The 26,233-nt window shown below is 44.3% G+C and overlaps 1 protein-coding gene across 4 annotated transcripts; it reads right to left on the minus strand.

Annotated features, from left to right (window-relative positions):
• Positions 1 to 6,552: 6,552 nt before the first annotated feature.
• On the minus strand, positions 6,553 to 25,498 carry CDC42 (cell division cycle 42). Of its 4 annotated transcripts, none has more exons than XM_060694208.2 (6): positions 25,328 to 25,498; positions 18,547 to 18,688; positions 16,667 to 16,739; positions 15,470 to 15,579; positions 14,532 to 14,729; positions 6,553 to 8,109 (listed from the first exon to the last, which is right to left on the minus strand). In XM_060694208.2, exons 2-6 carry the CDS (start codon positions 18,649 to 18,651, stop codon positions 8,020 to 8,022), a joined length of 576 nt encoding a protein of 191 aa, XP_060550191.1. In that variant the 5' UTR covers positions 18,652 to 18,688; positions 25,328 to 25,498; the 3' UTR covers positions 6,553 to 8,019. The 4 variants fall into 4 exon arrangements, with proteins under 4 accessions (XP_060550191.1, XP_060550193.1, XP_087735379.1 ...); XM_060694210.2 differs by having other exon boundaries at positions 25,216 to 25,413; XM_087879253.1 differs by having other exon boundaries at positions 6,553 to 9,945; positions 25,216 to 25,381.
• Between the last annotated feature and the right edge of the window lie 735 nt (positions 25,499 to 26,233).

Here is a 26,233-nt window from a genome sequence, read left to right on the forward strand (position 1 = left end):
TAGACGAGAGATACGTCCCTTCTTCACGTTTGAGACCACCGACGTTCATAATCGTTGGCTTTTTTATTATGGTGGGTTTTTCCTCCTCGGAGGGCCCCACGGGAGGGGAGAGGTTAGGGGGCAGGCAGGCAGGGAGGGGGGCAGCATCCGAGGCTGCCGGTTTTCTTGCCACAGCCTTCATGGGACGTGGGAGTGATGGGAGGGGGGGTCCACAGGAAGATGCTGGAGATGAGGTCCAGCTGGAGCCTTTTTTTGGCCACTCAACCGTGGAGGCTGAGCTGCGTGCCGGGGAGAGGGGTTACCCCTATCTTTTGCCCCATGGCTCTGCCTCTCATTGGGTCTCTCTGCTATTGCCAACACTCAATGGAGAAAGAAATTTTGGGCTGGGGGGAGGCAGGGGCTGCCCTTTTAAACGTTTCAGCGACAAGTATCACAGCCAAAACTAGCCACTACGCAATCCTGAGCTCTAATTGCTCACGGGCTGTTGTGGAAAAAGCCACAGTTTCGGATTGCTCTGGGTTTTTTTTATTTTTATTTTTATTTTTGCAAAATGTGCTTTTAGCTGTCACTGTGCTGAGTTTCTCCATTGGCTGAGGAGGAAGAGAGCAAGCCAGATTTGACCACTTCCCTTGTATGTTTCCTTTGCAACACAGTTATTACACACATACACACGGAGAGAGACTTTGGATGTTGGATCGGGGCGAGATCTCGGATCTCTGTTTTTCCAAGCCACACGTGGTCGTTTGGCCCTCGTGTTTGAATCTTTTTTTTTTTTCTCCAGCGTTTAAAATATATATATATATACTGTGCAACTGGTTGCAGTAGGTCCATAGTCTTGACTCAAATTTTTTATTTTTTTAAAGTGGCGTGTCTTGTTTTTAATTCCCTGTGGCTGTGAATTGAAATCATGGAGAAAGCTCTAATCGGAGGTTAAGAATGGGAGGAGCGTTAAAAGTCAAAAATAAAAGCGGAGAAAGGAAGGGAGAGAGAGAGAAAAAAAAAAGAAAGGGGGAGAAAGAAAAAGAAAGAAGAAAAGAAAGAATGGGGTAGAGAAAGAAGGAGGGAAGAGAAAAAAGGGAGAAGGGAGAGAAAAAAGGGGGAGAGAAAAAGAGAAAGAAGAAAAAAAGGGAAGAAAGGAAGGACGAGAAGGGAAGAGAAAAAAAATGGGGTAGAGAAAGAAGGAGGGAAGGAGGGGAGAGAAAAAAGGGAGAAGAAAGGGAGAGAAAAAGGGAGAAAGAAGAAAAATGGAAGGAAGGAAGGACGAGAAGGGAAGAGAATGGGGTAGAGAAAGAAGGAAGGAAGGAGGGGAGAAAAAGAAAAAAGTATAGGGAAGGAAGGGAAGGGGAGAGGAAAAAGAAGGAGAGAAAGAAAGAGGGAAGGAGGGGAGAGAAAAAAAGGGGAAAAAAAGAAAAAAGGGGGAGAAAGAAAGAAGAAAAGGGAAGGAAGGACGAGAAGGGAAGAGAAAGAAGAAAGAATGGGGTAGAGAAGGAAGGAAGGAGGGGAGAGAAAAAAAAGTATAGGAAAGTAAGGAAGGGAAGGGGAGAGAAAAAAAGGAAAGAAAGAATGGGGTAGAGGGAAGGAAGGAGGGGTAGAGAAAGAAAAAAAAAAGTTATAAAATGAAGCACAAGACTACCAGCTTTCTATAAACTCCCAGGGATTTAATACCACGAGATCCCAGCCAAAGCAAAGGAGGTTTTTTGTTTTGTTTTTTTAAACCAAGAGTCTCATTGGTTAACCTGTGGAATTCATTGCCTCAGGATCTTTGGGAGGGCAACCAGATCAGCGGGCTTTAAATGGGGACGATAAATCCACCGCTATTTTTGGCTGCTGGCGAGAATAGCAACGGGCAACAATGGAAGAGCAGGACAAAACATGTTGTGTCTGTCTTGTCTTTGGGGGTTCACCGTGAAAACACAAAACGCTAAAAGCCTCCAGTGTGGTTTTTTTTGGGGGGCTGTGTGTGTTTCGCTCGGTTCTGGCGGCCCTTCCATGGAGCTGTGAAAAAAGTCCTGGTGGAAAAGCAAGACATCTTGAAAGGGCGGAGGGCGCTATCTTTGATTTCGGGGTGAAGGAGGGAAACTTCCCCTTACGAGCAACGCACAAGGCTGCGAATGTTGGCAAAACATGGAGAGGAAAAAAAAAAAGAGACACCCAGAGGGGAAAATATAAATTAAAAATGGGGGGAAAAAATGCACATAGCTCTTTTGAGCCCGCTTAAGGCTCCTTCCAGCCGGGGAAGAAGCAGAAGATCAGAAGACGGGGGCAGGAAGATGATGCTGGACTCCTGGAAGGGCCTCCGGGGGAGGGGGGGAGAGTCGGAAGGGACCTTGGAGGTCTTCTAGTCCAACCCCCTGCTCTGGAGCAGGAGACCTCCAGACCAATGGCTGTCCAATCTCTTCTTAAAAGCCTCCAGTGTTGGAGCATTTACAACTTCTGCATTCTGTTTCGGTTCTATTCTGCGTATTTTCTGCGTTCTGTTCTATATTCTATTTCCATGTTCTATTCTATTCCAGTCCTCTGTTCTCTTTCCATATTCTATTTCTATCCTATCCTATCTTCTATTCCATTCAATATTCTATATATTCTATTATATATATTCTATTCCATTCCATATTCTATTCCATTCCAATTTTATTCCATTCCAGTCTTTCTTATTCTATTCTATCCTCTATTCCAGTGATGGCAAACCTTTTCAGCACCGAGTGCCCAAACCGGAATGCATGTGCCCCCAAAAATGCCCCGTCTTTTGGGCATTTTCTGGCACTCTGGCGCCCATGAAAACCACCTGGCGCATGCATATTTTTTTCACCTTTTTTCCAAACTATTTTCAGGCCAAAAAACAGGCATGTGTCAACTGGTCTTCGCTGGCGCTGGAGCACTGAAAAACGGCCCCCAAAACAGCCAAAAAATAGGCCATTTTTGGCCTGAAAACAGCCTGCTTTTTGGTCGTTTTTCTGGCGCTTCAGCGCCCGCGAAGACCAGCTGGTGCATGCCTGTTTTCCAGCCGTTTTGGACCCAAAAGTGGCCTGAAAAACAACCCCAAAAAAGGCATGTGCCAGCTGGTTTTCACGGGCGCCAGTGCTCCGGAAAACGGCCCCAAAAACAGGCCATTTTTCGGGTTGTTTCCAGGCACCCACGAAAACCAGCTGGCGACGGCACGCGTGTCCACGGAGAGGGGTCTGCGTGCCGCCTCTTGACATGCGTGCCGTAGGTTCACCATCACAGCTCTATTCTATTCTGTATCCTATCCTGCCATGGTGGCGCAGTGGTTAGAATGCAGTATTTTGCAATTTTGTCAACTCTGCCTAGAGCCCGGAGTTCGATCCTGACCGGGGCTCAAGGTTGACTCAGCGTTCCGTGTTGGTTAAAAGGAGGACCCAAGAGGCCGACTCTGTGTAAACTGCTTTAGAGGGGGCTGTAAAAGCACCCTGAAGCGGTATATAAGTCTTAAGGGCGGCTCTTGCTCTTGGGCTCGATTCCAATCCCAGAGGAAGGTGTACAGGTGTTTTTTTCTCGGTCTTAGCAGGCAGGGGGGGTTCAACTCATTTTCCCTCCCGCCGTCCGGTCCAAAATAAACACCGTGTTTCCCACTCGGCATCTCCAGGCAGCGTCACCTTGCCAAAAGCAATATAAATAACAGGGAGGGCTTCGTCAGGTGAAGAGCCGGGAGCCGATCGGACAGAAGGACTCGTTGTGTTGGGAAGTCCAGAGGGGTCAAGAAAGAAGAAATGAGGAGAAGGGGCATCTTTTCTATGCGGTTGAGAAACTCCCCCCCCCCTCCATCCAAATTCGGGAGAGGGCAGAGCAAAGCATGGTCCGATTCCAAGCAACGCTGTGTGGAAGGAGATATAAAATATCCCGCAAAACGGCATCTCCGGCGTGGCCAGAAGCTCACAGCCCACGTGGTCAGTTCTGCTTCCCTTCCTACAGCTGAAACAACAGGAGGAGGAGGAGGAAGGAGCCACGGAAGAAGTTAGGACAGGGAGAAATCAACAGCCAAGAATGCCCTGCGTCTCAAAAGGAGGCATTTCAGAGGCAGAAGTGTAAATAAATAAAACGAAGGAAGGTTTGTTTGCAAGCACAAGCGAGACTCTCTTTTCTCCTTCCAAGGGCGCCTATTTAAACACCTTGGGTGTAAATCACTGGCGAAAAGCGTCAAAAGACTCTCTCCGGGTCAAGGAGAGGCAAATCCACCGAGGGGGAAAGTTGCCCTCTGTAGAATGGGTACATCTTAGGGAATCTGAAGGGTGCCCGGGGGTTTTTCCTCCGGGTTTGGCGACGCAGAACAAAAGCGTTCGTTTTTGCAATGGTGGCCAATTATCTGTAGCCTCAAAAGGTGTAGGGTGGAGGCTCCTTCTCCGGGTTTGTGGGTTGGTCTCCGAACGTTTCGTTATATCCAAGCTGGGTAAAGTTTTCAGCAGAGTTTAGGGCATGTCAGTGTCGGTGGTTCTTCTGTTTATAAGGGCTTATAGGGGATGGAGGGATGGACAGAGGAAGGAAGGAAGGAAGGAAGGAAGGAGAAATGGATAGATGGGGATGGATGGATAGATAAAATGGATGGATGGGTGGGTGGATGGATGGATGGATAGATGAGGAAGGAAGGAAGGAAAATGAATAGGTGGATGGATGGATAGAGAAGGAAGAAAGGAAGGAGAAGTGGATAGAGAAGGAAAGAAGGAAGAAATGGATAGATGGGGATGGATGGATAGACAGAGAAGGAAGAAAGGAAAATGGATAGGTGGGTGGGTGGGTGGATGGATGGATAGATGATAGAGAAGGAAGGAAGGAAGGAAGGAAAATGAATAGGTAGGTGGATGGATGGATAGATAGATAAGGAAGGAAGGAAAATGAACAGGTAGGTGGGTTGGGTGGATGAATAGATATAGATGAGATAGAAAAGGAAGGAATAGATGGGGACAGACAGAAGGAAAATAGATGGGGGTAGACAGACAGATAATAGAGGACAGATACATTGACTGATAGATACAGATGATGCATAGTTGACAAGAGACAGGTAGATGATAGATGGGGATGATAGTAGATATAGAAGATATAGGAAGGATGGATGGAGGGATGGATGGATAGATGGGGCCCCTATCATCTCAAGGGCCACACGGCATTCTGCGAGAACAGCAGCCTTACCCACCCCACCACCACCAGTGAATTTCCCCTTGGCAGAATCTGGTTCCCCGCACACCAGGGCCCAGCTGTCGTGGGTCTTTCCACAAAACCTCTTGTTGATGCGTTTAGAGCACGGATGTAAACAACTTGGCAGCCGGTCCTGGGGACGCAGCCAGCACCGTTACGGAAAGATGCTGGAAATATAAACTACGAGAGTCGGAGGTTTCTACAGTAGATGCAGCCGGACCTCCCCTGAAATTACATAGTCCACAACATAATTTTTTTTGGGGGGGGGAAGGCGGGGGGTGACGGGTGAGTGGGGGGGTCGGTGTGGAATGGAGAATGAACTGGCTAAGTCAACTCTGCTTCGCCACCTAGTGATTCTTTTTCAAAAGTGCAGCTTTGCCATCCAGGTTCCGACTTTTCAAAAAATAAAATAAAAGAAAATAAAACTGAGCTAGAGAAAAGGAAGTTACTTTTTTTTAAAAAAAAAAGCGAAAAAGCACAGCTTGTGTAAAGGAAGCAGTTGGCCAATCTTGCCTTCTGAACAAAATGAGGAAGTGGGTACATCAGGAGCACTTTTTCACCGTGTGCCTGTGTGCAATCTCTCTTCGTACAGGTAATCCTCAATTTAGAACCGTTCATTTAGTGACCGAAGTTAACAACGGCACTGGGGGCGGGGATGGGGGGAAAAGAGAGAGATACTTTGGGATCATTTTTTCACCCTAATGGCCGTTGCAGCATCCCGCATTCGGACGGTTGGCAAGCTGACTCGTATTTATGACGGTCGCAGCGTCCTGGGCTCAAGCGATTCCCCCTTTTGAGACTTTCTGACAAGCAAAGCCAATTTGGGGGGGAGGGGGGGAGAAACCAAAATAAGAGAAAAGCAAAGCAAACCACTTTCTCAACGCTGCCCAAGAAAACGGAAGTCAATGTCGGCACCTGGCATCAACCTGGAATGGAGGTTGTGTTGTCAGTGACCCAACAACGGGAATCACACACCTTGTGTGTTTTGCAAAGGAAAGCTATCATGTCCATTTTTTGGGGTTTAATGCCTTTAAACCAGGAATTGGGGATTCATGGGGAGGGGGGAATTCCTTCTTTGGAAAAGTCCCAATGTTTCCAAAGTTAGGGTTCACATCACATTAGGGGGGGGGTCCTTCAGCACTGTGGTGACCGCACACACAATCGCTTGCACAACGTGACAACGGAGCTAAGAAGCCCACCCACCCCCAGTCAGCAGAGAGGGAATCAGAGATCTGAAGGAACCAAGAGGGGAGGGAGGGGAAAAATCCGGAGTCCCTTGCAGCCGAAGACAATTTTTAAATAGATATTGGGCTTATTTTAAAGGCGCAAAGAAAAAAAAAAAACCCCACTTGGGGTGCCAGTGAAGGAAAAGGGTTAGGAAGAAGAAATTATGCTTAGCCGGGCTTGTGAAGATACTTTTATGTTTAATACATCTGGAGAGAGAAAAAAAAATGCATATACAAAGAACTCAGACATGGAGAGGGGGGGGGAATAATAATAGCCATCAGTTCCAACACTAACGAGTCTACAAGAAATTAGAATCTGGGTAGATTTGAAGTTATTCAAGCCAGAGTATACTTTGGGAAGATCCCCATTGAACAGTGGGGTTAAAAGAGATCCTCCTCACCCACCGGGAGGCCGAGGGTGGCGCCTGGTTTGATCGCACCGTCTTAACCAGCCCTCGCCACACCCTGCCGAAAATACCTTCTCCTCTGGGTCTCCTTTCGATGAAAAACCCACCGTGAGTTCCTTAGGCTCCAAGTCTCAAACATCCGAAGGCAGCTGGGGGGGCAGAGGGAACTTTGAATGTATGCCTAATATTGCTGCTTACCAAGAGGAGGGGGAAAGGGGAAATGGGGAGTGAAGGAGACCCCCAGTGGCCTTTAAAAAACAAAAAAAAAGAGGCTCTTTTCTCTTTCTTTTAAATACCTCCTATATGTTGACAGGTTTTGGGGGGGAGGGTTCCCCTTGAAATTTAACCAAAAAAAAGAAAAAGACTAACACACCCCAAAAACGTCAGCAATTGGCAAAAAATAGGTGGGATTTTTCCCCAAAACACACTCCAACGCGCACAGAGAGAGAGAAAAAAAAGCTTTTGGCCAAAGGGACAGCCCCTCCCCAACGATGTGGGGGCTAACTTGTTGAGTTTTTGGCAGGGGAGGGCCGAGGTTTCCCCGACCTGCCTGGAGGAAGAACGGAGGGGGGGGGGGAGAAAAAAAACGAGAGAACCAAAGGCAACTTCAGAGGAGATGCAGCTTCTGGGAGGGTGAGCTGACACCTCCCTTCAAAAGGAGCACCCCAGTTTTGGGACGGTCTCTCTCGTTTGCGGAAGCTGCCCCCACTGCCTCCAAGGATCGAAACCTGCTCACCCACACACCCCTTTCGCTGGCTGCAAAATAATACACAAGACTCCGAAAGTCACGGCCAGCCTAGCAGGATGGGTCTTGGGAGGCTAGAGACTTGAGAATTAGTCTGTTTAGGGGAGGGACACCCCCCCCCAAAAAAAACATTAAGCATGCCTGAATCTCGAAAACAAACAAACAAAATTTTAACAGTAAACAAACAAACCAAAAAAAAACAACAACCCCTAGTTACTAATCGGGGTCGGGATACCTTACTCTATATTTAAAAAAAAAAAAAGAATTAGTCTAACTGTAAGGGCACTGGGAGGAAGAAAGGCATAGTTTGCCTCTCGAGACGGGGAGCGAGTGATGGGAAAAAAATGGGGCGCACGGCGTTGGTTTTTTTGTCATTATTGCAAAAAAAAAAAAAATGAAAATATTGGAAAATCTTTAGTTTTGATTTCAACATTGCTTTTAGTATGACATCAACACCAGGCTTGGCAGGAGGGGCCGCGAAGAGACCGGACGTTCATAGCAGCGCACACCTGCGGCCCTTCTTCGGTTCCGGGGGCTCCAGGGCGGCCAATATTGCTTCGTCAAATACATTCTTTAGGCCTTTCTGAAAAAGGGGCAAAGAGAACAGGGGAGGTCTCATTTGTCTGGGTTATCCAAAGCATAATTTAAATAAGTTTTATTTTAAAAATTAAATTAAATTGAAAAAAAAAGAAAGAAAATTAAAGAAACCAACAAAGACAAAATTAAAAGCCGAGTTCGTGAGGAAAACGGGGGACTCGGTTGCTGTGAAGCAATATTCCTAGCAAGGGTGATCTATGGATTTAATGGCCTGGGACGCAGCTGGCGTTATTGGGAAAGCAGCAAAATGCAAAAGCGGCCCCTGAAGGCTTAAAAAAGGCAAGAAAAGTAGGCCTTAGTTAGGACCCCCAAGTTTGGAAATCTTGGAGAGAGAGAGAAAGAGAGAGAAAAAGAGAGAGAGAGAGCGTGAAGCTGACACTCGCCGATTGTACAGGGAGTGTATGGAGGAATAAAAGCAAGTGTGTTCTGATATCACACTTCACATTTGAGAAGCAATGTGTGTTTGTTTATACACCTCCGGGGTTTGAAAAAGGAAGGAGAAAAGTTTTGAGGAGTTCCAGGGAAAAGTTCTCAACCAGGTTAGATCAGAAGCAAGCCCAGAAATAAGGGCTTTTATATTTCCCGCAAAGTTTGCTCCGGCGCCTTGATCGCACCGGTTTACTGAAGCAGCAAAGGAGGATTCAGAGAAATAGTGAGGTGGTAATCAAAACCGGTCCAGCGTATGAGAAAACAAAACAAGGTTGGAGCGCTAAGATGTTAAAAAACTGAAGCAAATGAAAGCAAACCGGAATAATGCTTCATCAGGCAATGTATACAAACAGCTCGTTTTTTTTTAATTTTGAAATGTTCAGGGTACTACAATTGGAGATCCGTTTCCTTCCCCTTTGGACAACAGAGGTCAAAAAAAAAAAAGTATATATATTTTTTTTTCCTTCCCCCTTTTTTCTTTTTTTAAAACAGCTTTTACATGTTTACAGTGCAAGCTTTAAGAAGGAATCAAAAGTGATTTTTATCACCAATGTCACCAGAAAACAGATGTCGGCCATCGTCAGGAGGAGCCCGTGCCCCAAAACATCCACACACACCCCTCAGAACCCCAACAAACACTGCACGACACCACAAACAGCCAAAAAGTATAGCAAAAACCCACTGCACAGAGAGAAAGAGAGAGAGAGAGAGAAAGAGAAAAACCATTTTAGTATTACTTGCAGATCAGCATGTCAGATACAATCATCATGCAAATACAATTTGAGAGAGAAAAGAGAATAGGAGAGGAAGAAGGGAGGGAGGGAGGGAGGAAGAGAAATAAGATTGTACAGTCCTTTTCATTCAGATATAAAAATCCTACCAATTTCTCATTCAATTATTCCTCCCCGGTTTTTATTATTATTATTGTTATTCTAAGCAAAACTACCACGGCATCCCTTGAGCAACCTACTCATATAGCTATTAAAAGAGCCAGCAACCCTAAAACACATTTTAACGGGTTCTACTTTCACGTTTCCCGCAGCCGCGGCCCGATTTATTTATTTTTTTAAAAAAGCAGTTTCTAATCCCTTCCCGACCCTCAAAAGCTAATACAGAGTTTGCTCTAAAGACATTGAGTAAAGAGAGACGGCTTCTTTCGTTCAGGGTTTGTTTTATTGGTGGTGGGTGTTGGCGGTGTAGTTGTTTTCCAGCCAACTTTCTACAGCGAGGAGAGAGAAGAAGCAGCGACAAGAAAAGGAGGAAAGGAAAAGAAGAAGAAAAAAAAAAAAAAAGAGGAAACAGTTTAGAATATACAGCATTTCCGCTTGGGTTGAGTTTCCGGGGGTTCGAGAGCAGCTAGGATAGCCTCATCAAATACATTCTTCAGACCTCTCTATAAAGACAGAGGGGGAGGAGAAAAAGATAGCAGCCTGGTTAGAGGGTTAGAGAGAGATAGACACACACACACACACACACACACACACACAAGCAGGTACAAAAGAGCATTCAGGAAACAAAGGTGTTCGGTGAAAGCAGATTTACTTTTGGCACAAAGTAGATCTTTGGAGGAGGAAAGGAGAGGCAAGCGGAGCGAAAAGGTTCTACCTGAACACCAGTTTTCGTATAAATAAAAAGTCTTTACTTAAGGAGTGGGTGTGGTGGCCTAGAGGGGGCTTGTGAGTTCGATCCTAGGGAGAGGCAGATATTTCTCTCTCTCTCTCTGGGCACAATGAGAAATCGATCTGCCGAACAAAACTCCGCACTGGCGAGAAGAAGGGCATCCGGCCATTCAACACTCTGCTAGCTCTGTTCGGTTGGCCAAACTCCACTCCGCAAGGGATTATGGGGTCGTTAAAAGATGATAATGATGATAAGGTCTTTATTTAAACGTGACATCGGATGTCTTCGCACATTCACAGAGGGGGAGAAAACAACCTGATTTTTTGGTGTGTAGGAGGAGGCTCCGAATATCCAGGCCCATTCGACTCACAAGCACTTATGATACGAGGAGCATTGCTCTGCAAACCACATGATGGTTTCTTAACCAGAGTTACAACCGGCCAGCTCTGTGCCCTCGGTAGAAACTAACCAGGTTTTTGACTACAAAGCGTGAAAAAGAGAAAGCAGTTAACCCACATTTGCCACGCAGATTGGTTAGCAAAATTCTCTGGAGAGGATGAACCGACCGTCAAAGGGTGGCCGTTTCCAATTCTTCGCTTAGTACTCTCAGCCCACACCCGCCCCTCCAGAGTTAGCTTCTCATGAGATGGGAGGCTACACAAATACGACGGATGAATAAATAATCTGCCCTACTGGTTTTAATATTTCAGCCTGCCACAGGCAGAGTAAAATTAGAGAAAGGCATCAACTTTCCAGCAGCTGTTCCCATGCAACTGGACGTGGATTTGCTACCAAGAAACCTGTTAATACTTCCAACAGGAAACGAATTACATTCGTGTTTAGACAGCTCCCTCCCCATTTTTTGAGGGGGGGGGAGGGAAAACTATGGCAGCTTGGGCAGTTCCAGCACGAGAAATTTAACCTGTGGGATTCTCGGTCAGCTCCAAGCGATAAGGCAGACAGGAGGGGGGGGGAAATTGCAGATAAAATGCCCTCCATCTGTCTGCAATAGTCACATCAGCACGCGAAGTCCTGATCTGCAGCAACAGATTGTTTTCTAAGAAAAGAAACCAGCACCAGCACCGTAGCCAAGTGGAACCCTTGGCACAAAACTGAACCTGTCTTAAATCTACTGAGAGATAACGAAATTATCTACCAGCACAAGCTGAGGATTTTCTATGAACTGTATTATTCATAAAGCTTTTCTCTTCCCTAGTGCAACGGTCTCCACAAAAAACTTTCAAATATAGCTCAGGTGTGTGTGCCTGTATTTATGGAAACGCTCTCCAAAAGGCTAGGTGTGTCAGGAAAAATATATACGAAAATTTTGGGTTTCAGGACTAACCAATTTCTCCCAGGAAGCTCATCTGACATGAAACAAGCAATTGAATCAGGTTTCCTGTTTACGTACAAGATATTTCTATATCTATCTATCTATCTATCTATCTATCTATCTATCTATCTATCTATCTATCTATCATCATTTATCTATTCATTTATCTCTCTATATATCTATCATCATTTATCTATTCATATCTCTCTCTCTCGTTTCCCCCGAAAATAAGACCCAGCCAGAAAATAAGTCCTAGGATGATTTTTCAGGATGCTTGTAATGTAAGTCCTACCCCCCAAAATAAGCCCCCATTAAGATTGTCAGCCAGATGGATGCATTTAGTACCGTATTTCCCCCCAAAATAGGACCTAACCAGAAAATAAGCCTTATTGCATCTTTTGGAGCAAAGTATAGAAATAGAAATCTAGAATAACAGAGTTGGAAGGGACCTTGAAGGTCTTCTAGTCCAACCCACTGCTTAGGCAGGATACCCTACACCACTTCAGACAGATGGTTATCCAACATCTTCTTAAAAATTTCCAGTGTTGGAGCATTCACAACTTCTGGAGGCAACTGATTGTTCTAATTGTCAGGAAATTTCTCCTTAGAACTAAGATTACAGAAGAAATTGTTTCTGTAATAGAAGACCCAGTCTTATTTTTGGGGAAACACACACACGTGTTTCCCCAAAAATAAGACTGGGTCTTCCATTACAGAAACAATGTGTGTGTGTATCCCCTATTAGAAGCATTGCAATTGGTTCTAAATTGTTTATAATTGACACTGTGCTACATTTTAATATCGGCATCTCGACGTTATGACAAATCTTTGCATAGTTTCAGAATAAATTGAGTGCTACAAACTAGAAGTGCTTTTCCTGTAGCGAGTTTTTTTTATATAGGAGATTAAAAATCTGAACAGTCTCATTGGTGTTACACATAATTAGTTCTAAACATCTCCCACTTCATACCCATTTATTTATTTTAATCTACCTTTTTATGCAGAAGCATTCTACAGATTAATAATAGTATTTAATTCATGGCATTTTTTTTTAAGCGATCCTATCTTTAAGAAAACAAGCAGGGATAGTTGAATGGCATTAGAATTTGCCACAACACTTGACATGAAGGAAGAATAGACAATTGGAAGTTTATTTTAAAACTAGACTGAATTACTTCTTGTATCAAACATGCCTCAGGTTTTGTTTTTTTTTACTTCTGTTTGGTTTTATGTTCTTCTTTTTTATTTCCTCTTATGTTCATTAAAACAATAACAACTTTTTTAAAAAGCTAACCACATTTGCTAAGGCTTTCCCTTCCAAACCAAGGGCAAGAATTAAGTTTCTCTGTATGAACCTCGATTTCTGTTGTTTGTTTAAAGCTTTGCACTCCAGAATGCCAACCTCGCCCTCAAAAATATTGTTTTAAGGAGGGGAGAAACATTTCCTATCTCCATCCCCCTTGGGAAAAAAAATACTTCCAAAACTTTCCCTCCCTGACACTTTAATGCGGTTCAGGTAAGATTTCAGTTACCGGTAGTCCTCAACTTACAACAGCTCACTTAAAAGTGACTTAGGACCGTTTTTCACACTTATGACTGTTAGGGCATCCCCATGGACATGTGATCAAAATTCAGATGCTTGGCAACTCATATTTATGATTCATGCGACCCCCTTCTGACAAGCAGAGTCAATGCACGACCGTGTGACTAACTTAATAACTGCAGTGATTCACTTAAGAACGGTGGCAAGAAAGTTCGTTAAATGGGGCAAAATTCACCTAACCACAGAAGTCTGGAACTCAACTGAGGTCGTATGTCGAGGACTAGCTGTAATTTACTCCCCACCCTCCCACCCCTTTTGACGCTGGGGGAGAACTCCGAGGGCTGTCATTCAAAACTGTGTATTAATACCTAATATTAATAACTGTGTAGAATACTATAAAATTTGGAACAAAGTGTACCAATGGTTGGAAAGGAGAAAAGGAGTTGGAACAAAAAAGAATTAGGGCTTGTAAAATATGGATGCTGGAAAATATTTAAGACAAATATGTAAATGAGGACAAGGGATATGCATATAAGAACAAAATAATAACGTATGTTAAATAGTAATTATAATTGTTATGTTAAAAATAACATATAAGACCGGGATGGTCACACTATGTCCAATGTTTTTACTCTTTGTTTAAAAAAAATTTTATATTAAAAAAAAACACAAAAAACTGTGTATTAATACAATCCTTTGGCTCTTCCATAACTCCCGGGAGGTGCTCAATATCTGACAACATCTCGCAGTTCTGATGCTGCATTTTGTAAAAGAGACACACTTTGAAACTCGGGTAATTTAGCTCCTTTCTGCCAAACCATCAAATTCGTTTGCCACACAATGCCATCATCTCCCTCCCTGCCCCGAGCTATCCCTAATCACCATTATCATCCCTAAGCACCATTATCAGGCAACAAACTCTATATAAACATCATCCATTAAAAATGTCTTTCTATCTGCATCCACAGACCGCAAAAAATCGTAACATCCGAGTTAAAAAAAAAAAGAACTTTTCAGGGTGAGCCCGACAGAGATTCTGAGTCGCCCAACAAGCCTAACTCGCTCGTTTCGACCGGCTCCTCCTCCTCCTCCTCCTCCTGCTGCCTTTTGCAATTATCCGATTTATCATACAAAGGATATTGCGACACGGCTCCGTGTGCAATTAAGGGTTTCAAATCAATGGGAAATTAAATGCGAAGGGTTGGGATTTGCTCTTTGGAGTGCCGTGATGGTTAATTAATGGTGACGCCGTCTTCGTTTGCTTTACGCCATCCAATTCGTTGGGTTTTTTTTAGCACCTCGTGCAAAACTGTTCCAAGAGATTCGCGGCATTTTCTACGTTGAGAATTTCTGGAGACAGCTACAGACCGAACCGAAGAGGAACTTACCTGCCGGAGCCCCCATCACTCTCTGAAGATTCCCCCCTCCCCTTCCGCTAACAACAGCCCGCGCACATCGATTTAAACAGGGGGAGGGGCCTTACTTGTGTGAGCGCAGAGCATTCCACGTATTTGACAGCTTTCAAGTCCCGCGCCAGTTTCTCCGCGGCTTCGGGAGTGATGGGCTTCTGCTTATTCTTGGCGAGCTTCTCAATCGTCGAGGGGTCGTCTCGGAGGTCAATCTGGGTCCCGACGAGCAGGAAGGGAGTCTTCGGACAATGGTGAGTGATTTCGGGGACCCACTGGAGAGAGAAAAACGTGACCAGCGGTCAGGTTATTAAAAGAAAAAGAAAAAATCACCGCACGAAGCGACCCTGGGCTCTTACCGTGAGGCGTTTCATGGTCAAACTAGTTTAATATCATGAGCACCTCCCCCCCACCCCGAAGTAGTATATAAGTGTAAGGGCTATTGCTATTCTCTATTCTATTCTATTCTATTCTATTCTATTCTATTCTATTCTATTCTATTCTTTTTTCTTTTCTTTTCTATTTTCTCTACTCTCCATTCCATTCCATTCCATTCTATTCTGTATTCTATTCCATTCCATTCCATAGTCTATTCTTCTCTATTCTGTTATTCTATTCTATTATTCTATTCTATTCCCTATTCTATTCTGACATGATGGTGCAGTGGTTAGAATGCAGGATTGCAGGCTAACCCTTCCCACTGCCAGCAGTTCAATCCTGACTGGCTCAAGGTCGACTCAGCCTTCCATCCTTCTGAAGTCGGTAAAATGAGGACCCAGATTGTTGCCGGGCGATATGCTGAGTCTGTAAACCGCTTAGAGAGGGCTGTAAAGCACTATGAAGCAGTATATAAGTCTAAGGGATGTTGCTAGTGCTATGGTTATCAGTCTGATGGTATTACCTAGTTTGGTTAATGAAGCGTCTGCAAGAATGTCAACCAAGGCTCAGAGAGCACCAAGGACCCCCCCCCCCAGATTAAAAGCATCGGCCATGGGTGCAGCCCGAAGGCCCTCACCTTTTCCTTAACGTTTTCAAACGAAGAGGGCGAGACCACCGAGAAGCAGACCAGAAACACATCTGTCTGTGGGTAGCTGAGGGGCCGTAATCGGTCATAATCTTCCTGTCCTGGGAAAAAAATAAATAAGAGAGACTGATGTTAGAAACTTGGTCTCGGGATGGAGGAAAGGGCGCAAGAACATTTCACACAGGTATATACAGGGTTGTCCTCGACTTACGACCACAATTGAGCCTTGCTAAGGGAGAAGAAACGTGTTAAGTGAGTTTTGCCCCGTTTTATCACCTTCCCGGCCACAGTTGTTAAGGTAATCACTGCGGTTGTTAAGTTAGTCCAGAGGTCTTCAAACTTGGCCGCTTTAAGACTTGTGGACTTCAACTCCCAGAATTCTCCAGCCAGCTATGCTGGCTGGAGAACTTCTGGAACAAAACTGACACCCGTGAGGAGAAAAGCCCAAGCCTTACTCCAAGGCCGGACACCGATAACTGTCATTCTCCACTTTCTGCGGGAAAAGATCGAGGCCACGCTTGATAAAATAAATGTGATATTGCAGATCACGAAGCGGTTCTTGCTTCTGAGGAAGCTGTACCTAAAAAAATTTCCTTTCCATCTGAGATATGCAAAGCAGGAAATGACAGCTGTAAGTCCATCCCGTGTGTCATTTCCCAAACCAAGAAATTCTGGCAGATTCACTCAAGTGCATTGATAGAATACGAAGGCTGGAAGGAAGAGGATACCGAATAATAATAACAGAATAACAGAAGAGTTGGAAGGGACCTTGGAGGTCATCTAGTCCAAACCCCCCTCCACCCAAGCAGGAGACCCTACACCATACAGGAGAAACATATACAGGATGAAGGAGAAAAGCAAGAGCTATATCCACCAAGGAACATTTTATTCCTTCCCTCTGCTACAGAGGCTTCCAAATTAATCAACAAACAGAAGGGGAAAGGGGGTGGAAAGGGACTTGTGTGGATGTTCAAGAAATTCCCCTTGTCTCTGCGGAAGGAAGAAATGGAAGTGGAAATGTAATGTTCTTTACATTACATTGCTTTGGGCAGATATAATATTGCTCTGGTTTTCGGCATACTTATACATTGAAGTTTTATCAACAGTCAAGTTGTGCTACAGCAACTACAACCCCCCCCTCTTCACCTTCTTCCTCAAAGGATGGACAGAGTTAAAAAGGCAGTTTACCTGCAGTATCGAACAGGCCTAAGGTGTATGGCTCCCCGCCAATCATCACTGTTACAGCATAGTTATCGAACACCTGCAGAGTTAAAAAGACAAGAAACAACTTTCAGCATCGATCATTCATCTCCCAAATATAAAGCATACCTGGGACTTAAATCAACTATTTATGTAGAAATATGAACCTGTAAGAAACCAGCAGAACAAGCTCAGCCGTCAGTAGGGGGTTTCAGTAACAGTCTAATATAGTTGCCCTACTCAGAACTATTATGTTTAACCAAACAATTAAGTCTACGTGTAATTACAATATTTTAAAGTCTCCCCGCCTACAAATCAAAGGCTTCTCTTTTTTAAGAGAAACCAGCAGGCTGACATTTGAACCTAAGCAGGCATTTTAAAATACAAGGTTGTTATAGATTTAAGTATCTTGATTTAAATAATCTTCCAAGCAGCGAAACATACTTGGAATATGCTGGTTTAAACACCAAGAAACTTGAATGCTATGTTTTCCTTAGGCCTGAAAACCAGTCACTCACTCACTCGCTCTGCCCAACCCACTTCACAAGGTGGTGGTTGTGGGGAAAACTGGGAGGCAGGAGTATTAGGTATGTTCACTGCCGTGAGTTGCGTAGAAAAAAAGGCAGGAATAAAAATTGAATTGAATCAGTATTATAAAACTAAGAAGATGGACATGTACTAAGGTTAGTATTCACATATGTACACCAGCTATTCTTATTATTTTTTTGGGGGGGAGGAGGATTTTGTGGTGCATTTAGAAATTAGAAACAATTACAAAACGATAAAACACAACATAGGATGCATCATTGCCTATAAACACACCTTTTCGCTGTTGTTTAACCCAGATATATTAATGCTGGTTAAAAGTACTGCAAACAGTTATTAATTTACCTTTGTTTATGTAAAGGAGTTCAGGATTTACATATGATCTTGAAGGGGCGCTGATTTGAAAAAGTACAAATGGCCCCCATTTATTAATCTAATTCATCTGAAGTTTGTGTCCAGTAGTGGTTGAGCAAGGTTTAAATACTACCGCTAAGTATTTGAATCAGGGGAAACACTTTAAAAAGTTTTGTTAAGCATGTCAGCGTGAGCAAAGTAAGCCCCGTTGGAAGCACTAAGCCACCTTTGGAAGGCCTGAAATTTTATTTAGCAAGATGTCCCCACTGAGAGAATATTTGTAGCTCAGGGCTGAACTGTGGGGTGCACTGATGATGTTACCTAGTTTGGTAATGAAATGTCTGCAAGAAGACAACCAACTTGAGGATACCAAAGCTGTCACCAGTTGCTTGCACAGGTATATGCTGAAGGCTATTCTCCTCTGGCAGTCTCAGTTAATCCATTGTCTAGGTGTGCAAATGCAGACACCCAAGCCTTGAAAAGAATGTGGCTCCTTTAATGCTCACTCATCCGTGTTGCTAAGCACCTCCTTCACATGCTTTGCCAGACCTGCTAGCCATTGTTTCTACTAACCACCACTGTGACACCTCAGCTGTTCAGTGCATAGGGTGAATTTATGGGCTGGTCCTATGAAGTTCAGCCTAAAGTTTTCACTTCCTGTATTCAGGATAACTTCTTGATCTCATCATAAAGCAGTTCGACAGTGGGCATTTATTTTCTGAAAGCTTGGCAGATGGCACAAGCTTGCATTATCACACCAATGTATAATGTTCGAACAATTCCCAAAGCAAAAAGTCCAAAAAACAGCCCTTAAACTAAAATGCTGTTGTTGCATCACACTGTCACTTTTGAACACATGCACAGGTTTTATTTCATATATATAGGTCTAATTAGCAGCACCATCATTCTCTGTTCTTTAACTTTGTACAAGAAAAGGGGGGGGAGAGAAAGTATCACCTTTTACTCACCGTTGGTACATATTCAGAGGGAAATTTATTTGTTGTATAAGAAATTAGAAGACATGTTTTACCAACAGCGCCATCTCCCACAACCACACACTTAATTGTCTGCATAGTTCAAATTTGTTGCTATATCAGCTCCAAAATTAATCTGGAAAAATAAAAACAGGAAGTCAGGTAATTAATTATGTGAAGGATAGAAAACGTGTTATCATTGTTATTGCACTTTCTGTATAGGCCTCTCAAGAAATTCAGCTATAGTAAGTAGAACCCCCAAAAAGCAGATCAAAGAGAATGGGAGCAAGAAGGGGAAATTAAAACCAATTTTCCCCAAATAATCTATCTGATTATAGGATTCTGAATTATACTTCAGTTATGTTCCCTAAAAGGAAGGTTCCAGGAAATCCCACCAAAAATTTGCTGTTCTCAAGGGATCCTGGGTGGTAGAAACATTGGTGAAAAGGCCATGACTAAGAAGCTGAAGCTCTTTCTTCCCCCAAACAGAAAATGCCAGCATTTGCATAACACATCCTGTACAGGTTTTTCTATAAAGCAGGAATATGAAACAAGAGGTTGCGTCGTGCAACTTAAGGCCTTACATTAACATTACACGTCGTGCAGCACAATGTAAAACTTTTATTATTCATACTGGCACTAAACTTCATGCCAAAGTTAGAAATTTGGTTTTAACCACAAGAACTTTCCTTCCTGTTTTGCAAGTAGGCACTCGGAGGTAACAATCGCATCCCAGCTTATTTCTATCATTTGTGCATCACACCAGAGAACATGCATTTTCAAGGTGCTGAAATCTACCAACACTAAAATCCTTGGGCAATTTTGAATTCTGCTACAGGTCATTCCAGTTTTTTGGGGTGGTTGTGAAAATCAAAAGCAGTTTTCTTATTTTTCTGATGAAATCTTCAACGTTCATACATGTGCATGGTCCTATTCCCTCAATAGCAACCTTTCTAAGAAACTCAGTTCTTAGAAGTTCGCTAGTTCATCATCTAAATGTAGAGCTGAATTATTTTTACAGCAGAGATTTATACCAAGTAACAGCCCCTCCTATTAGTGGGAGTGTTCCTCTGTATCACTGAACTTTGCTTTCTTTTCATGTTTCTCTCAACATCAAGGGGCCAGCCAAGAAGGAAGCAGAGCTGCAAAAGTACCGGGGACTGTTGATGTAGGGTTTTAGGGAATTGGAGTAAATAATAACCATAATAAAAGCTTGTTAAGACTTATTAGAGTCTCATCAAGAAACCTCTCCGGAGAATATATAATTGTTTTCTTCTGCAGAAGGCCTGTTATGCAGCCACAGTAAACCTGGTCTGTGTGTTCGTACACAAACTTTACTCTCCACTGAGGTACAACATCTATTTTATACACTTCTGATTATTTTTCACTCACATTTGTTACATTTCACTAAAATGGAAAATGTTTTTTCCCAAGAGTCTAAATAAAAATGAGTAACTTATACTGCACCACACCAACCTTTCGGACTACAGGGACCACTAAATTCCTAATTTTAAATCCCGCGGACCACTAATATGATCTGCCTACTGACCGGCTGGCTGGGCATGGCTAGGTGGTCATGTGACTGGGTAGGCGTGGCCAATTTGATGTCACTCACGTCGAGGGACACCTCTACTCACCCTTCCCCTCGCAGCCACTCCTCGCCTGCCTGCCTGGGCTTCTTAGGGCCCCAACAGCAAGCCCTTAGCCCTGTTGGAGCTAAGCAGCCACCATGAGAAAGAGCTGGCAAATCAGCTCAGTTCAAATTGGATCTAGCTGAGAAGGAGGCTCAGCAGAAGCACCTCACTGAGGACTACATGCATAGGCTTTCCAAGCAGAGGGAAGACCTGCGGGAGTGCAAGGCCAGGTATTGGTGCCTTGAGGCTCAGCAGGCTGAGATGGTCAGCCAGTCCCAGGCCATGATGCAGTCCCACTGGAACGAGGCCCTCCGGCCCTTCGCCCAAAGCCCCACACCAGGTGGCCGAAGCAGACCCTGAGCTGGAATTTCTGCCCCCCTCCGACCCACACAAAAAGACCCTGAAGGGTGAGACTCACTGCAGCAACACAAATGTTCATTGCACGTATCTGGCCCAGAGGCCGTAGTTTGAGGACCCCTGATTTAGTACAATATAAAAACATGCAAATAATTTTTCTGTGGACCACCAAAATTTTCTCACGGACCACCAGTGGGTGACCGGTGCTCTAGACAACCCACCTGCTCCATAACACCCCAGATGTAACAACCATTGATAAGAAAGACAAAAAAATATATATCTGGATTGTGGACAATGTCTGGAGACAGAAGAATAGAAGAGGAAGAACTGGAGAAAGTCATAAAATAATAAATATCTGCAAACAGAAGAACAACTGTGGCAAAAGAAAGCAAAGATAGTACCAAGAGTAATAGGTGCCTTGGGTGCAATCTGAAAACATCTGGAGGACCACTGGAACATTGTCAGCATTGACAAATATCCCATCAGTCAATTACAAAAGCCACTTTAAGGAAGCTAATCTTGAAATTATAAGGCTGCTTTCTCCACAAACATACAATACATACATACATACATACATACATATATATAACATACAATATGGTAGAGATTGGACATCCTACATCCGGTATGAAGTGATAGCTAATTCTTAGCATATGTACAATCCCAGTAACTGCCAAATACCATAAGATTAGCAAATTTAATTATTGCTATCCATTTCTTGGCATTTATGCTGGGACTGAAGAACTATTTACTGCATATTCTGAACAGAAGTTTAACAACCCCTGAAATTATGACATGTTTGAACACATTTTTCCAAAACACGGGGAATACCTAAGTGGCATTGTCAAAATGACCAATCAGAGACCAATCAACACAAAGGAATATGATGACCGAGGACTAATCAACTGATCTTCCAACACAAACCGATGGCCAGAAATTTTCCAGCTTTCTGTGCAAGCGCATGCAAAAAGGAAATTTTAAAGCGTAAGCAACCACAAACAAAAGTCGATTTGCAATCCCTCAAGTTATTATATAGGCTCTCCTGTCTGTCTCACAACCAGGCAAAAAATGGGCTGGGACAGACAAGCAGAAACTCTGCAGGCACTCAAGGCCACCAGCTCCTTCGCCTATCTGAGGTCAGCATTCAAATCAGCCAAGATAACATGAAGGGCTCCCAATGCCATCTCAGGCCAGGCTTACCTTCGAAACCTCTCCCTATCTTTTTCCTTCACCCAATTCAGCCCAGCCCACCTCACCCCACCCCACCCCATCCATCTGGATAGGTAATAAAACCTAAGCACGGGTGGTGTAGCACATCTGGAGTGCTTCGTATGTCAAGGAACACAGAAACTCTTTCTTATCATCCTGAAATGGGGAGATTCTTCTGCATTCCCAGAACAAATGGCCTACAAAATGGGGACTTCCTAATTCACAGGTTTTTTTCTACATTAGCAGAACTTTGCAGCTTAAAAACAAGACTTAAAACTTTATGTTATACAGAGAACTTCTTCAAATTCAATCTACAAAGAATAGTAGTTTAACTCAAGACAAGGCAAGCTTCCACAATAACTTTTTTCAGAATGTCCAAATTCCCAAGTATTACTCAGGGGACACAATTTTAGATTGAAAATAAAATGTAAATGCAAAATATTGACCTAAACAAAGTATCAGACAGAGTATTATGAGACATATTATATACTGAGTTCATTCACAAAGAGTACCAAGGAGACTGCTCTCTACAAATATTATATACATCTAAGCAATCATTAAAGGACTATCATTTCCACATTACAGGTGAGCCAATCTCCATTGGAATATGTAGAAAAACTAATTGTTTAAAAAATGCTCTGATTCAACACTCACTATATCATTATATAAGAGAATCCACTTTTATGATTCCCATAACTGCTTGCTTAAATACCAGTTACTGATATATAACTGTATAATCTGTATTTATGCTGAATTATGTCTAAATTAAAGACATTAGTTATTCTTTATCCTAGACCAAGAAAACAAATTCTATTGGATTAAAATGGGGGGGAAAATCTTCCCTAATGTAGCATATAGTGCTATTTAAATCAGAGATGGTCTAACTAGCTTTTATAATCCCTTTACTTCTGATCTTGGAAAATATCATGCAAGATATTCAAGTTAGTGATGACATGTTATAATCCTGCCTTTCTTAACCTATGAAATTCAACGCTACACACCCATCCTTGAGACACTGGGGTTCAAAAGCTGCAGAAGCCTCCTTTACAGTAGTGAGATCTCCCAGAGGTAAATTTGCATGGGGAAAAGGAGCAAAACTTCCCACCAGTAACTCAAATGCTGCCATTTTGCCCACTGCCATCCAGATAAAAAGAAAATATGTCAAAAGTACCAGTCAGGGATCTCCCATCAGACCTGGGGGTCTCCAAACTTAGCAACTTTTAAGACATGTGGATTTGGCTGCATGACTGGCTGGGAGTTGAAGTCCATAAGTCTTAAAATTGCCAAGTTTAGAGAGACCGCTGAGGTAGGGCATTACATTTTGGGTATCTACAACATACCTACAGTACTGTACTGGTCAGGCTATTTCCAGTCTAAATTAATTGGAGTTTTAATTAATTGCCCCAGTGCAAAAAACCCTCATGACTAACATTCTCAGTCAATGCAAGAGATTCCTGAACCAGATTCCCAGCACTTTGTGCATGTTTAAACCTGTTGAGATTTTAATGGGGAGACTTTGAGGTGAGTTGCCTGTGGCCCCAGGGTGCAGCCCAGCAGAAATGGGTGAAATCCCCCAACCTGCCCCCTTTCCTAAACATCCTCAACCAGCCCCATCTTTCCAAGCATTGGTGGCCAGTTTTCCGTCTGGAAGGGACCTTGGAGGTCTTCTTCTGGACTTCAACTCCCAGAACTCCTCAGCTAGCCTTAATTGTTTTAAGGCGAATTAAAATCATAGAATCTCAGAAAATTGGAAAAGGAAGGAGACAGGGAGGGAGGAAGGAAAGAAAGAAGGGAGGGAGGGAGGGGAGGTGGGAGAGGAAGGAAGAGGGGGAGAGGAAGGAAAGGAGAAGAGATGAGGAAGGAAGAAGGAAGGAAGGAAGGAGAAGGAAGAGGGAGAGAGGGAGAGGAAGGAAAGGAGAAGAGATGAGGAAGGAAGGAAGGAAGAAGGAAGAGGGGGAGAGGAAGGAAAGGAGAAGAGATGAGGAAGGAAGGAGAAGGAAGAGGGAGAGGAAGGAAAGGAGAAGAGATGAGGAAGGAAGGAAGGAAGGAAGAAGGAAGAAGGGGAGAGGAAGGAAAGGAGATGAGATGAGGAAGGAAGAAGGAAGGAAGGAAGGAGAAGGAAGAGGGGGAGAGGAAGGAAAGGAGAAGGAAGAGGAGGAGAGGAAGGAAAGGAGAAGAGATGAAGAAGGAAGGAAGGAGAAGGAAGAGGGGGAGAGGGAGAGGAAGGAAAGGAGAAGAGATGTAGAAGGAGAAGGAAGAGGGGGAGAGGAAGGAAAGGAGAAGAGATGAAGAAGGAAGGAAGGAAGGAAGGAGAAGGAAGAGGGGGAGAGGAAGGAAAGGAGATGAGGAAGGAAGAAGGAAGGAGGAGGGGGAGAAAAAGGAAAGGAGAAGGAAAGGAGAAGAGATGAGGAAGGAAGGAAAGAAAGAAGGGGAAGGAAGAGGGGAGAGGAAGGAAGGAAGGAAGGGAAGGAGAAGAGACGAGGAAAGAAGAGGGGGAAGGAAGGAGAAAAATAAAAAGGAAAGGAGGAGGAAAGGAAAGAAATAAAGAATGGGGAGGAGGAAGAATGGCAGGGAGAGAAGAAAGGAAGGAATGGGGAGGAGGAGCAATGGAGAGAGGGAGGGGGAGGGAGGGAAAGAAAGAAAGAATGGGAGGGAAGGGAAGGAATACAGGAGAAGGAATGGAAGAAGGAAAGGAAAGGACCTCTCTTCCCAGCTGCCCCTTCCTCCGCCAGCAACGCTGGGGAAAGCAATTGGGAGGACGAGGACCCCTCCCCTTATTCTCCCCCCCCTTTTTTTTATCCTCCCCTCACCCAACACCGGAAGAGGCCGATCCCTCCCGCGGCCCGGCTCTCTATGGTCTTCCGGGCCTCTTCGCCCCCTTCCTGGAGCGGTCGGGTTGAGGGAGGGGAGGGAAGGGAGGGGAGGAAAGGGGGGGAGGGGACGGGACAAACAGACCCCCCCTCCCTCCCTCCCTCAGACCCCAGCTTGGAGGGCGTCTCCTCGGCCACTCGGGAGACACACACACACACACACACACTCAGAGGTGGTCCCCCCCCGTTCCTGGGACTCCAACGCCCATGCTCCCCGGCCGCCCCGCTGTGAGGGGAAGGGAAAGGGCAGCAAAGCCCCCCCTCACCCGTCCCATCCGCTCGCGCTGTGTTAAAAACGCTTCCCCGGCGGCGGTATCCCAGCTCCCATCATCCCCCGCCAGGCCCCCCCCGGGGGGGGGAAGGATGGGCGTTGTAGTCCGTCCGTCCGTTCCCCCTTCCTCCCCCCACATAGACAGGAGCCCGGCGTCCCCCCTCCCCCTTCCGGTAAACGCGCCCCTCCCCCCCCCTTCCCCCTTCCCCCCCCTCAGGAAAGGGCCGAGCTCCCCTCCCCCACAAAGGCTGAGGCGACGGAAGGAGGGAGGGAGGGAGGGCGAACCCCCCCCTCCTCCCCTCCCCTCAGTCCGGAGACGCACCGCAGGGGCCTTCGCCCTCTTTTCTTTTTCTTTCCTTCCTTCCTTCCTTCCCTCCCTCCGCCGCCGCCGACCGGGCCGAGAAATCCCGCCGTTGCCGTTGCCTTTTTTTTACCTCACAGCGCTGCTCCGCCGGGCGTTGGCAGCTCGCTGCGGGGTCTCCTCGCCTGGGCAGCAAGGGCGGGCGGGCGCGCTGACGTCACCGCGTCCCTGCAGAGGCGGGGTTTTGAGGGCGACGTCGCGGGGGGGAGAGGGAGGGGGACGCTCGGGAGGGGAGGCCCCGCCCAATGAGGAGGCCCCGCCTTCCGCCCCCCCCCAGCTCTGCTCTCTGGCTTAAGCAGACGGAGGCGGGAGAGGCCCGTATGTGTACACGCATGCGCACGAGCACGCACATAGGCTGTTTTCTGTGTGTCTATATGTACACATAGGCTAGTAGTGTATCTGCATGTATGCCTGTGTGGCTATCCATGTTTTATGGACAGATATGTGCCTGCATGTATACATACGAGATAGTGTATATACATGGATGCCACTATATACATACATACATACATACATACACACACACATATATACACATACACACATATACATACATGTCTTCTTACATATATACATGTCTTATATATATATATATATATATATATATATATATATATATATATATATATACACACACACACATACATACATATACATATATATACACATATATACATATACATATATACATATACATATATATATGGGGTGCGGGTATATATAGATGGATGATAAATATGCATGTGTATGTATACACACAGATAATAGTTTTATTTCTATGTATACATATATACACACATGCATACATATATGTACATATACCTGCATATATGTATACATATATATATACATATATACATATACATATACATATACATATACATACATACATATATATATATATATATATATACACATATATACATATATACATATATACATATATACATATATATATATATATATATATATATTCACA

Source organism: Pantherophis guttatus, chromosome 15, assembly GCF_059756535.1.
Source record: "Pantherophis guttatus breed Tessera chromosome 15, ASM5975653v1, whole genome shotgun sequence".
Taxonomy (NCBI): Eukaryota; Metazoa; Chordata; class Lepidosauria; order Squamata; family Colubridae; genus Pantherophis; species Pantherophis guttatus.

Excerpts from the sequence above, each read along its gene's own strand:
- CDC42 (XM_060694208.2), bottom strand. The coding sequence starts at position 18,651 with ATGCAGACAATTAAGTGTGTGGTTGTGGGAGATGGCGCTGTTGGTAAA. Across the intron at positions 16,740-18,546 it reads CCTCTGAATATGTACCAACG|GTGTTCGATAACTATGCTGT; the intron begins GTGAGTAAAAGG and ends TTAACTCTGCAG. Across the intron at positions 14,730-15,469 it reads TTGAAAACGTTAAGGAAAAG|TGGGTCCCCGAAATCACTCA; the intron begins GTGAGGGCCTTC and ends TTCTCTCTCCAG.